General features: G+C 38.2%; 1 protein-coding gene across 1 annotated transcript in view; it reads right to left on the bottom strand.

The window, feature by feature from the left end:
* LUZP4 (leucine zipper protein 4) overlaps nt 1–13,848 on the bottom strand; it is a 68,913-nt gene that overhangs the window by 23,943 nt on the left and 31,122 nt on the right. Inside the window, 1 exon segment of the mRNA XM_067023155.1 lies at nt 3,772–3,908. Coding sequence (XP_066879256.1) covers nt 3,772–3,908 — 137 coding nt within the window.

Consider the following 13,848-nt stretch of genomic DNA (forward strand, 5'->3'; position numbering starts at 1 on the left):
AACAACTCAGTCTTTCTACCTTTTCACTTTTTAAATCAAAAGGGCAGTGGAGTGAATCAGTCAAATGGAAATAATGAAACCCTTGACAAATCTCTATGATGCTACATAAATGTAAGTGGACAAAGTCATATGGACCATGCTAAGAAATCAAGCTTTCCACTAGCAAATAGTGCCTGGCAAACAAAACATGCCCTAGCTCTGACATTGTGACTTTGTAGTATAAAACTACCAGAAGCTGAATGCAACTATTAAAAGACAGGGGAGGTATTGGCATAAAGAATATTATTCACATGAAACTTTAGTAAAATAAAAAATATGACAAATCTGCTGCTTTGCTAAAGCATAAAGCCATAGTCACACTCCAGGTTTTCTACTGTAAAACATAAATAAGGAGATTGGGTGGAATGCACATGTACATTTTCTTTTCTAAGTGACTAGCGTTGGGAACACAGTGGGTCAGCAGGAAGGATTGAGACCTATCTCTTAAAGACCCATATGAACCCAAGTACCTTTCCAAAGGAACTTGTGGTCTTTTTACAAATGTTTATATAAAAAATAATTTCATCAAATTGGATACCACAGATTTCTACCTTTAGAAAACAACAGAAATTATCAAAAACAGAAACTTTCCTTATAAACAACAGAACCTATCAAAAAGAGTTGTGTTGAATAAATACAATTGTTTTTTTACTGATATTAGGATTAAATGTTGTGAAATACAAAACTAGCTTATTAGAATTTCAAAGCATGATTGAAAGCTGTAATTATTATTCATTTATTGGTAGAATAATTATGTTTAAATTTTAATACATTTCTTTTCTTTTTTTTTTTTTTTTTTGTGGTATGCGGGCCTCACTGTTGTGGCCTCTTCCGTTGCGGAGCATTGGCTCCGGACGCGCAGGCTCAGCGGCCATGGCTCACGGGCCCAGCCGCTCCACGGCATGTGGGATCTTCCCAGACCGGGGCACGAACCCGTGTCCCCTGCATCGGCAGGCGGATTCTCAACCACTGCGCCACCAGGGAAGCCCTAATACATTTCTTTATTGCAGAGTACTTTTTTCCAGTGAGTTCTGCTATAATGACAGTCTCAAATGTCTGAAAAGTATGAGAAATAGAAAAATGCTTTTAATTTGAAAATACTATTTTACAACATTCTTAGTTCATTTATGCATTTCATACTGTAATGTAAACTCATGTCCTTCTTTCCAAACTTTATCAAAAACTTTCTCACCTTACAGATTAAATACTATCTCCTCCATCAAACTTTCACAAATCCCCTCAATCAGAATGAATTGTTGCATCACCACAATATATAACTTATAACCCTGTTAGAACATGTATTGTAAACTGCTTGGTATTAAATTTCTTTCTTATCTTTCTTTCCCACCACCACATATAATATTTGAAGCAGGGCTGTTTTGGTACCTTGCATAGTGCCTAGACTAGACATTTAATTAATATTTGCTAAATCAATCCTCTAAATATTTGAATATACAACATGTTCTCCTTCCCCAAAATGTGCATTTATATAATTTGGCAAAAATGGTTTAAGCTCCCAGAACCAACATTTTTTTTACTAAATGACCACATAACACTTTAAGAAGAATCACTTTATAGGGCAAGCTGAAACCGTAGTATCAATGTTAACTTATGAATCTGGATATGAGCACCTCTAAAATTTCTGTCCAGTGACTGGCTCATCTATACAAGTTTAGAGGCGATGGATTTACCACCATAAAATGTACAACTATAGTAAGTCCCATCTGTTGGTTCCAGAGTTTATGTATGTCATACACTAATGTCATCTGACTTCTAGTTTTTACAATTCATTCACAAAAATCTACTGTTTTTATACTAAAACTTAAGATCAATGACTCTTATTATATGAGGACAAAAATGAGAATGATTATACAAGACAAATCATGAAACCAATCATCTCTTTTGGCATTTTATAAATTCAAAATTTCTAACAGTGATTGAAAATAGCAAAAATAAATGTTTATTAAAACAGTTACAGGGGCTTCCCTGGTGGTGCAGTGGTTAAGAATCTGCCTGCCAATGTAGGGGACACGGGTTCAAGCCCTGGTCTGGGAAGATCCCACATGCTGCAGAGCAACTAAGCCCATGCGCCACAACTACTGAGCCCATGTGCCACAACTGCTGAAACCCGCACGCCTACAGCCCATGCCCCGCAACGAGAGAACCCACTGCAATGAAAAGCCCACTCACTGCAATGAAGAGTAGCCCCCGCTCACCACAACTAGAGAAATCCCGCGTGCAGCACCGAAGACCCCACACAGCCAAAAAGAAATAAATAAAATAACTTAATTTTAAAAAAAACAGTTACAGAGGAAAAATAAATATTGAAGTTAAATTATGCTTCAGGCAGCATGGGGGAGTACTAAGAAACAATCCCCATTCTTAATAGAATTTTAAATAATCCTTAATATTAAGAAATATATTAAATTTAGGACCTTTATATTGGTTAATTCTTGGTATTTATTTATCTGCTTCTTTAAAGGCTGCCTGTTTAAAGAGCTTTGTCCAGACTTGAATCCAAAAGGTTCTTGGGTTGGCTTTTTATCATTTCTTTCCTCAATGTTGTTTCTGAATCTTGAGTATCCTTTAAAAATTAATTATTTTCTGTATTTTCAGTCAGTAAATTCAACATATCTTTCAGAAGTAATACCTGTGATCTCATTGTTTTCAAGCTATGCACTGGTATTTGCAAAACTTTTGATATTTCATTAATCTGATATCACCTGAGAGTCTCAGTGAACTCTAGAACAGTCTTTGCCGTACTATTTCTATTTGTATACCTTAATATAGTAGTCTTCTCTGTATACAGCACCTCAAATTTGGTTTCATATGCCACCAAAGTTGGACATATTATCTGAAATTCATTGAAAGAATACTCCAATAGAAAAAAGAGAGATGCAGAGAAACTGTTTTGTATTAATCATGTAAATATTTGCCTCAATCATCTGCTTTGATTTGGGTGTAAAGACAGCTTAAGGAATGATCAGAGAATATAGTTCTCCAAAGGCTCACAAAGATCAATTTTATGTTTAGTCAGAAACATGAGATTGGCCCCCTCACCATTCTTAGCAGCTTTGCCCCTATAATAACCACCATCGCTCCTTTTCTCAGAACCTGCTAAGCCACTGAAGGATTCAAACAAAGACTGTAAGGAACATGGGTAGGCAGCTGGAAGGGGCTCAGAGTACACACAATGTCAAGATGGGTCCAACCTGTTCACTAGACCATGGAGATTGTTAATTGTTGAAAAGACTTCTCTACTATGGCAATGCACAGCACGCTCACATTAAAATATGCACACTGCACTGACCAATGTGATTAGGGATACAAAGGGCTTTCTTCATGTTCTTCTGCACTCTCTTTGCCCTACAGCATTTGTTTTTTCAAAATGTGGATGCCATGGTGCTCAGGCTATTAACCATACTCTTAACCCTTCTGTATTGCCTCCTTATAGTGGAACTGGACCATCGAGACACGCTTGGGAACAAGTACAAAACATTTCTCATTCTTATCCTGCTCTCTCTTAAGGAAGTAACTCATATAAATTTAAATAAATTTTTTTCATTTGTCATGGCATAAATTTTTACCAATCCTGTATGCATACATTTCCAAGAAAGATAAAACTAGCAACACAATGCAACTTTAGAACACACTCCAAGTTTGTGAATTTGCTTCCCCAGTTACTCACAAATATTTCAGACTCTTTTTACCACATGTGATTTTTTTGTATACTTTACCTCTCTGCTGGCGATGCTTATCAGCATTTGATTGCTGTCTTGAAACTGAGATATTCTTTTTATCGTCCTGTGTCTCATCCTTTCTTTCTTCAGTGTTCATAATGTCTATCTTTCTAAGTATTATAATGTCATCTGTATTAGAAAACACAGAAAAAAATAAAGACAATGGAAAAAGCTGAATTACAACAATGTATCTCAAGAGAATAATCTATATTCTTGCCTCATCGTATTTCAGAATATTTAAAAAATTGGTAGTCCTGAAAAATAACACTATAATAATAATGAACTTGTAAAACCATAACAAAGATCAAATAATGAAGACATTTTAGGGTTAGTTTCCTGAAACAATAAAGAGAAAATTTCCTGTTAAACAGATTTATAGTAACTTCATTTATGCAAAAATAAAATACTCTCAGAATATAGTAGCTTAAGGGGGAAATCATTTAAATAAATGATTTTACTAAAAGTTATTTTAGTTTCAGAGAAATGTAGAGCAGTAGTGTCATCCCTATATGTAAGGTGACACTTTTGTCAGACTATATGTAAGAGCTAGATAATTAGTTTATTTATTTTCTTTATTTTCTTGAAAAGTAAGAAAGAAAACAAGGGCAATGGACATTCACATGAGATACCAAAGAGGTGAGGAACCAAGATTAGTGTAATAGGAAGCAATCAGACTTTGCAGTCAGGCATGTTCTTATGCACTCATGTGGAGAGCACTTACATGGCATGATTTGAAGGATGAGAGACAGGTACCACCTGCTCTGAAGTATCTCTCCTAAACTCTGGGATGGAAAGGTCTAAAGGTTGGATGTTCTATCAGTGGATCAAAGCTTACTTAGGTCAAGGTATCTTTAGAAATAAGCACAAGTTAGGCATTTGGAAGGACACAGAGAAACTAGAAGAAAGAGGGGGAGCTGAGAAGGGTGCAAAGAGGAAACGGATACCAAAGATTAACCACTCCTTTATTATTTTGCTTAGTGCTAGTCCTACCTCAGGTCTCCAAAAACCTGATTCTGATTTTCTTTGAAATAGTTGACACCTCCAAAGGTAAAAATCAGGGTAAAGCCCAATAATCAACTGAGTATCATTTCTCTTTTTTTTTTTTGGATTTGAAAACTGGTTTATTTCATTATACAGAGTATCATTTCTTGACAATCCTATTTTAAGCCTTTGTTCTGTCTGCCTCTCAGCAGCCATTGGCTGTAATATTTCCTGCAGACATAGTCTTTAATTTTCTGTTCCTTGTATTCTTTTTTTTAAAAATTTATTTACTTTTTATTTATTTGTTTTTGGCCAAGTTGGGTCTTCGTTGATGTGCATGGGCTTTCTCTAGTTGTAGCGAGCGGTGTCTACTCTTCATTGCAGTGCTCGGGCTTCTCATTGCAGTGGCTTCTTTTGTTGCAGAGCAAGGGTTCTAGGCACACGGGCTTCAGTAGCTGTGGCATGCGGGCTCACCAGCTGTGGCTCGAGGGCTCTAGAGCGCAGGCTCAGTAGTTGTGGCACACAGGCTTAGTTGCTCCATGGCATGTGGGATCTTCCCAGAGCAGAGATTGAACCCATGTCCCCTGCATTGGCAGGCAGATTCTTAACCCCTGTGCCACCAGGGAAGTCCCTGTTCCTTGTATTCTTTATGCATTACCTTTTCTTTTTAATATTTCCTCTGTTGTTTCTCCTGTATTCTACATTTAAAATCGGTACAAACCTCTGTATAGACTTTTTTCTCATTACAGTACAGCCGACCCTTTAACAACATGAGGGTTAGGGGTGCTGACCCTCCCTGCAGTTGAAAATCTGCATATAACTTATAGCCGTCCCTCCCTATACATGGTTCTTCTGTATCCATGGTTCATTCATATCTGCGGTTCTGCACCTGTGGATTCAATAAACCAGAGATGGTGTAGACTATAGTATTTACCATTAAAACAAATCCAGGTATAAGTTGTGAACAAAGAATGTTGCCTGCCATATCAGTAAACAAAGGATGTTGCTGCCAACAAGCCATCAGCTACTGCAGCCCCCCTGTGCACCCCGAGGGGATCCAGGATAGAACCCCCCCCATACTGGCCCTAGATAGTTAAGGTGCATATCAAAGGGATGATTTCAATGAGCCCAGACTCTTGCATCTTCCCATATATAGAAAAGCGTTTCAATGAGCCCAGACTCTTGCATCTTCCCATATATAGAAAAGCGCTAAATTCATTACCTGCAGATGGCTGGTTTTCTTTAATTAACTTTATTATCTTTTGATTAATTTAATTATCTTAATTAGATAATTTAATTAATTATCTTTTGAGGTTCCGACTGCCTGTTTTTTCCATATATCCAGGCTCCTCCCTTACCTCTTTGTTACTGAGTCCAAGCTCCCTCTGCTTCCCACACAACAGGCCAATAAATCGGGAGACAAGGTGTTGAGGCAAGGAATAGTGACTTTATTCGGAAAGCCGGCAGACTAAGAAGATGGCGGACTAGGGTCCCCAAAAAACCATCTTATCTGGATCTGAATGCCAGTTTCTTTTATAGAACAGAGAGAGAGAGAGAGAGGAGGTGAGGAAGTAAAGTTAAAAAAGCCATTTATCTTGCAAAATAGGAGGGGATGTGTTAATTTCTTCTTTTCTGCAGCCATTCACAGGTGGGCAGGGTCAGAATGTTTCTCTGTTGAACAAAGGGCTTTTAGTTTAACAGTCAGGCAGAGGGGCCGGGTTCCCTATGGCAGGCCATTATGTATGCTTACAGCTATAGAGAGTGATTATAATAACAAAAGCAACGAAAAACAAAGGTTAAAGTATAAGAAACAGATTCAACATGGAGTCAGAATTGGCTCTTCCCTGTTACATCTTCAGAGCAGTCCCTCAGAGCTATCTGAGAGGCTGTCTTCTGGGCTTAAGTCCTCAGAAAGTCTGCCAAATTAAACATAATTCTCAACTTTTAGGTTGTGCGGTTTTTTTTTTCCAGTCAACAAAGTAGACTCGCATAGTTCAAACCTGTGTTGTTCAAGGGTCAACTGTATAAGGGAGTGCACTATCAGAACATTTTACAGGACACCACAGGAAGATTTTTGAATCTCCAACCCTTCTCCCTCATCAGCCCTGAAACAATCACTACCCAGCCTACAGAGACCCAATGAGATAGGTGACTTCCCATATAGGAAAGCAAAACTTCCAGAGAGGAGAAAATGAAGCACTGGTATCTTTCACAATGAAGTAAGTGCTTTCACATGAGGGAGTGCTCGGCCTTGAGGCACTCAAACACAATTTGCAGTGCCTTTAAACTTTTCCTGTCCTCAGAGTGACCAAAAATAACATCAAGCTCTGTCTTAGAATTGCATAAGGATTAAACAAAATAGAAAATTTCTCAAGCCTCATGCCGACCTACAGCTACAGTTGAGAAATATTTATCCAATGCTTTATGACAGGGATGGCTCAATGGGTAAACCATGTGGATTAATAATAACACTTTTAAGGGAGTTCACTGGTGGCCTATTGGTTAGGATTCCGGGCTTTCACTGCCTTGGCCCATGTTCATCCCTGGTTGGGGAACTGAGATCCCACAAGCTGCACAGTATGGCTTAAAAATTAAAAAAAAAATCACACCTTTAAATTGAATAACACTTTAAAGTTTACAGAGCATTTCCACATAAAAACTCTTGGCACATTACCTGGCATATATGAGACACTCAATAAATAAGATAATAAATTGAACAAACAATTATTAAGTGTCTGATACATACTGTACCCCCACACTTAAAGGTCAGCAGAGGTTAGCCTCACTTTTAAAGAAGAAAACAGGAATTTCCTGGTGGTCCAGTGGTTAGGACTCTGCACTCTCACTGCCGAGGGCTTGGGTTCAGTCCCTGGTAGAGGAACCCAAATCCCAAAAACCATGTGGCACAGCCAAAAAGAAGAAGAAAACAGACTCAGGAAGATTGCATGACTTACTTGAGGGCAGAAAATTATTCTGTTAACAAGCTAGGCCAGATTCTAGTCCAAGACCCTTGCCACTACATTACACTTCCTCCTTTGAAAGCTCAGCTATTCCCCAGAATTAAAACAGCAGCACCGAGGCTAGTGACCATCCATTTGAATGTGGTATTCCTACTAAAATAGCATTTTCCTTTCAATTCTATTTGAAATTAATTGCACAAAGTCAAGTTTAGCATTCAACTAGAGTAATAGCAACCTCTAATCCAGTATTCAAGCACCCATTTTGCCCTGTCCCCCTGGTTCCTTCAGCCTAAGATTTGGTATGCAACCACTTGCTATGCTTGTTTTGAACCACAGAGTGCTATACAGGAAAACTATGGCGTGGCTTTAAATCCTGTCTGTGGCCTTATTTGCCCAAAAGGACTTCAGCCATTTGAGCTTTGAATCAAACCACCCTGTAACTCACATAATTCTTTTAAACTCATGAGTGAAGTATATAAAATGGCTCTGGAAATAACTAGAGTCCTCTTCCCCTAAATTCAAATCCTTCTCCATTAGTTTAGCTTACGCATAACATTATAAAGACTTTAGTTTTAAGGTCATCCTGAGAGTGCTTCATTAATTCCACAGGATTTTTGGAATCCTTTCCTTTTGAATATATTACTGTATGGAAGCATTTTCCCGTCTCAGTTTGACTCAATCCAAATGTCATATAACTCCCTAGTAATATGAATGAACAAACGTCAGAGAAAGAGTAGCGAATAGCAGTAGTATTACAGAAAGCAAAACGTTGTACTTTTCATACAAGATGAGATTTTTATAAAAATGTCATTTGCAGATAGGCTTTACAGACATTGTCAAAGTTCAACAAATGTGTATAAGTTTCATATCTGCTACCTGGCCAACAGCATCAAGATATTTTGACTCATGGTAACTGTTTTAGAAGAGAGAAGGTAGAAATATGCTCTGTTATCCATCCAAATCCACAATAAGGAGACTCTCTGAGTCAATAATACATTATTTTCCCACTTATTTAGCCATACCTTAAGGCCATTCATTGCCCTAAACGACAAAGGATTTTGTTATGGTGTTGACATTTAAATTTTCTTAAAAATGGTCACTGCTTTCCCTTAATTTACACTCATAAGTGATAGTACTGGCTTTTCTTTAAAATATAAGCAGTCCTGTAATATGGGTTCAGGTTTAATGACTACACCCACAGCTGCTATATAAAATTCATTTAACTAATAAGAAATTCAATTTTCTCTTTGTTATTTTTCCATTTTTGTTATACTTATCCCACAATTGAATTTCACATCAATTGTGCAAACGGGTCACTTGTACAAGGGAAGATAAGCACACCAAAGTAGAGTACAGGAAAACAAGCTACACAATAGACAGTAGAAATTTGTCCTGACAGTCTGTAACACAGGTAAATGAAACTCTGTTTAAAAGATGAAAAGGGGACTTCCCTGGTGGTGCAGTGGTTAAGAATCCGCCTGCCAATGCAGGGGACACAGGTTCGAGCCCTGGTCCAGGAAGATCCTACATGCCGTGGAGCAACTAAGCCCGTGCGCCGCAACTACTGAGCCTGCTCTCTAGAGCCTGCGAGCCACAACTACTGATCCCACATGCCACAACTGCTGAAGCCCGTGCACCTAGAGCCCGAGCTCTGCAATGAGAAGCCACCTCAATGAAAAGCCCGTGCACTGCAGCAAAGAGTAGCCCCTGCTTGCCGCAAATAGAAAAAGCCCACGTGCAGCAACAAAGACCCGATGCAGCCAAAAATAAATGAAATTAAATTTTAAAAAAAAGAAATTGCTGTTTCCAGCTATTGAGTCAGAACATTGGCTCCATCTTTAAAAAAAAAAAAAAATGAAAAGGATGTCACTGGTATATCTTAACCTTGAAAATAATCATCCGCACACTAACTACTGTACTTTTTGCCTTAGTCTTCTGTAGATAGAAGTGGTTGACAGGGAGATGCAGTTCTCATTAAGTGCCTGCTGTTGCCAGTTCCAATTCTGGTATGATTTTTGCCTTTTATTTCTAAAAAAATCACTATAATACCTTTTGGGAATGTTTATTAGGGACAAAAATGAAAATAAATTTGTAGAGCCTTTTCCTATTTTATTACAATGGAAGTAATATCCTTGCATTCAATGTAAATAATATAATATTTTATATAATATATAAGTGTATACATAATATCAAATTATATATGTAATATGCAAATAATATAAAATTGCTTTTCTAATGCTTATGTGTAGTTACCCAAAGACAAAGATATATATATATTGTTAAAAGTAATCTTTTCACTTTAATGAAAACTTTAATGGAAATTTATTGGAAAAGTATAGATTTCTCACCAACTTATAGAAACAACATGTATTTGCTCTATATGATGTATTTTTCTTGGCTTCAAACTGGAAGAGCCTTAAATGACTAATCAAAAGTTTTGCCTGTTCCCACTGAAAAGATCAAAACCTGGACTCATTTGTTTGAAAATGGTATAAATATGGTTATGGAGAACCAATGTTTAAGAGTATAAACCAGGGACCTCTTAAGATTTTTTTACAACCCTAAAATTATGAAATTTTTCTATCATATGCAGCCTCCAACTAACTTACCATATTCAATTCAACATCTTTCCTCTGCCTTCCAACCATGATTTGAGCCTATCTTTTCCAAATTACATTCTCCAGTATCCTCCTAGCTCTAATCATCTACTGAAATGACAGTGCCTCCTAAATCTGTTGAATCTGCTATTGTCCAATTTAAACCAAACAAACACCTCCCTCAGTCTCCCAAAGCTTGACATTATCTACTGTTTAAACCCCATCCCTCAACCAAATGATTTTCAATCTCTCTCAAGTCAGCTACATCTCTAAAGTTTGATATCCAAATCCAGAGAGAGAGAGTAGGTAACTACTCCAGCTTCCCAAATTGCTAGCTACCCAAAAGTGAGGCTGTAGGTCCACTTTCTGAAGGACATATGGCAAACATTCACTCAACTTTTTCCACATGTTTGTGCACATTACATGTAGTATCTCATTTAATCCTCAACAACTCTATGATGCAGATACTACTCAATTGAGGAAACTCAGGCTCCAAGAGATAAAGAAACTTGCACAAGGTCAAACAACCACTAAATTTGGGGGACCAGGCTGCTCTGCAACTCTGACCCCTAATTCTCTGAATTTTGAGAGAAACTCATTGCTTTGGCTATTTATCAGCTTATATTTTTACCTCTATAAGCATCTGTTAAACACCAATCAACGAAATCAACACAAAGAAAAGTGCAGAAAGCATTTGGGTTTACCTAAGTGCTATAAATTGCCCTCAGTTCTGGGATTTTCCCCTCACTCAGAGTCCCTGTGACAGGGCGGGGCCTAGAATAAGGCAAGTGAAGCACTTACCTCAGGCATAAAATTTAAGGAGGCTCCAAACAACTCAGTATGCAAGGTAAAAGTAATATTTAACACAATATTTTCAAAAATGAATATCAATGCAAGAACAATCCCTGATGAACAAAATATCAACAACAAAAAAAGACCAGATCAGACCCTGTACTTGAACAACTTTGCCTTACTTGCCTCACTCCAATTCCTTTATTTATAAAAGAAAAAGAACTGTATACAAAAATAGGTGACCTGCCAGAGGGTTGTACCTTGGTTTTTAAAAATATTTCACTAAAATATTATTTATCTTGGGGGGTAGGGTAAATTGGGATTGACATATACTCACTACTATATATGAGTTAGATAACTAATAAGAACCTACTGTATAGCACAGGGAACTCTACTCAGTATTCTGTAATGACCTATATGGGAATAGAATCTAAAAAAGAGTGAATATATGTATAAGTATAACTGATTCACTTTGCTGTTCAACAGAAACTAACACAACATTGTAAATCAACTATACTCCAATAAACATTAATTTTTAAAATATTATTTATCTTGATCACTGAAATTTTGGTGCCTCTTTAAATTCTGCACCCTTGGCAAGTGCCTCACTTGCCTGACCATAGTCCCAGCCCTCCCCAGTGACCAAATACTATTTTTTTAAAGTCATTTTAATGCCACAAAAAGTTTAGGAACTCATGTTGGAGCTGGGGGTGGGGAGCAAGCAGTAGTGTGGAATCCACAAGGTCTATGTCTTAGAAGAGTAAAGCCTGTTGATACCAATCATGAAATAGATTGTTAGAAACACGTGAAAGCAGAAAAAAAGAAAAACAAGAAAATTTCTTAGGTACTATTCATGGCCATTCCCCCTCAGAAGCAAAGGGGGAGGGTAGGAAACTTCGTCAACCTCATAAAAGGCATCTGTCAAACACCCACAGCTAAAATGATGATTAATGGTAAAAGACTGAAAGCTTTGCCTCTGAGATCAGAAACAAGTTTCCCCTAAGATCAGAAACAAGTTAAGGACATTTGCTCTCACCACATCTATTTAACATTTCATTGGAAATTGTAGCCAGGACAAGTAGTCAAGAAAAAGAAATAAAAGGCAACCAGATTTGAAATAAAGAAGTAAAACTATCCCTATTCTCAGATGCCATGATCATGTATAGAGAAAATCCTAAGGATACACACACACACACACACACACACACACACACACACACACACACACATATTAGAGCTAATAAACAAGTTCAGCAAGGTTGCAGAATACAAGATCCGTACACAAAAATAAATTCTATTTCTATACCTTAGCAATGAACTACCCAAAAATGGTTAAGAAAGCAATCCCACCAAGAAGACCATTTAATAGGAGAAAGAATAGTCTTTTTAACAAATGAACTGGATATTCACATGCAAAAGAATTTAAAATAAGTTAGATCCTACCTCATTCTATCTGCAAAAATTTAACTCAAAATGAATCAAAGATGTGAATGTAAAAGTGCAAACTAGAAAACTCTTAGATGGAAGCACAGGAGTAAATCTTCATCATTTCTTAGATATGATACCAAAGCATGAAAAACAGAAGAAAAAAATAAATTGTACTTCATCAAAATTAAAAACTTTTGTGCTTCAAAGGACACTGTCAAGAAAGTGAAAAAACAACCACAAAATAGGAGAAAATACTTGTAAATCATGTATCTGAGAAGGTTCTAGTACCCACAACATATAAAGAACTCAATAATAAAAAGGCAATCCACTTTCATTTCAAAAGTCCACCCTCCCTGCTTTGCTCTCTCACCCTCCTTATTTCTATGGTTCATTCTGCCTGCTCCCTACCACTTCTGAGGTTTTCCTGGCTGCAATGCTCTGCTCATTCCTGAGGTTTGCCCTCCCGGTTTCCTCTTCCACTCTCTTTCCTAAAGTCCACTGTCCCTGCTCCTTGCTCTCCCCACTTTTTTTTTCTCCCCACTTCTAATGATTGCCCTTACTGCTGCTCCCTGTCTCATACTTTAGGTCTGAACCCCTGTCCTTGCTCCTCATTTCTGAAGTCTGTCCTTCATCTCTTTCCTCATTTATTAGATCAGCCCTCCCTGCTCCGTGCCCTTCCATTTCTAAGTTCCGCTGTCCCTGCTCTGCTCTCCCACCCTCATCTCTAAGGTGAAATATCTTCCTACTGCTCTTCCCATTTTCAAGTTCGGCCCTCCTTTGCTCCTCCCCTCCATATCAAGTCGGCCCTCACTGCCCTGCTCCTCCCCCTCTCATTTCTAAAGTTGCTGATGCTGTGCTGCTCCTTCCCCCGCCTCCCATGGCTAAGGTTTTCTCCTCCTCTGCTCTGTGCTGCCCCACCCCCACCCACCGCCAACCCTGCCTCATTTAAGCAGTCCATCCTCCCTCCCTCCCGCTGACCATTTTTAAGTGGATGAGAGCGAGGAGAGGTCTGAGGTGAGAGCTAGAGTGCACCAGCAGAAAGGAAAGGCGGTCTATGCTGAATCGGCACCAGTCAACAAGCAGGAACCAAATAAACCATCCCTTTGCCCAGTCTGGCTGCTCGACCACCACTCCTCACAAATTAGCCTGAGCCTTGCTCCTCCAACCCCTGGAATCCAGTCCTTTGTAACGTCCTGCGAAGAGCGAGGGACTGTGAAAGGGCGGGTAACTTGCTATCATTCCTTAAGAGGATAAAATATATGGACACAGCCAGCTTTTTATTTCCCACACCAGACCCCTTCCTGCAATCCC

This window comes from Kogia breviceps, chromosome X, assembly GCF_026419965.1.
Source record: "Kogia breviceps isolate mKogBre1 chromosome X, mKogBre1 haplotype 1, whole genome shotgun sequence".
Taxonomy (NCBI): Eukaryota; Metazoa; Chordata; class Mammalia; order Artiodactyla; family Physeteridae; genus Kogia; species Kogia breviceps.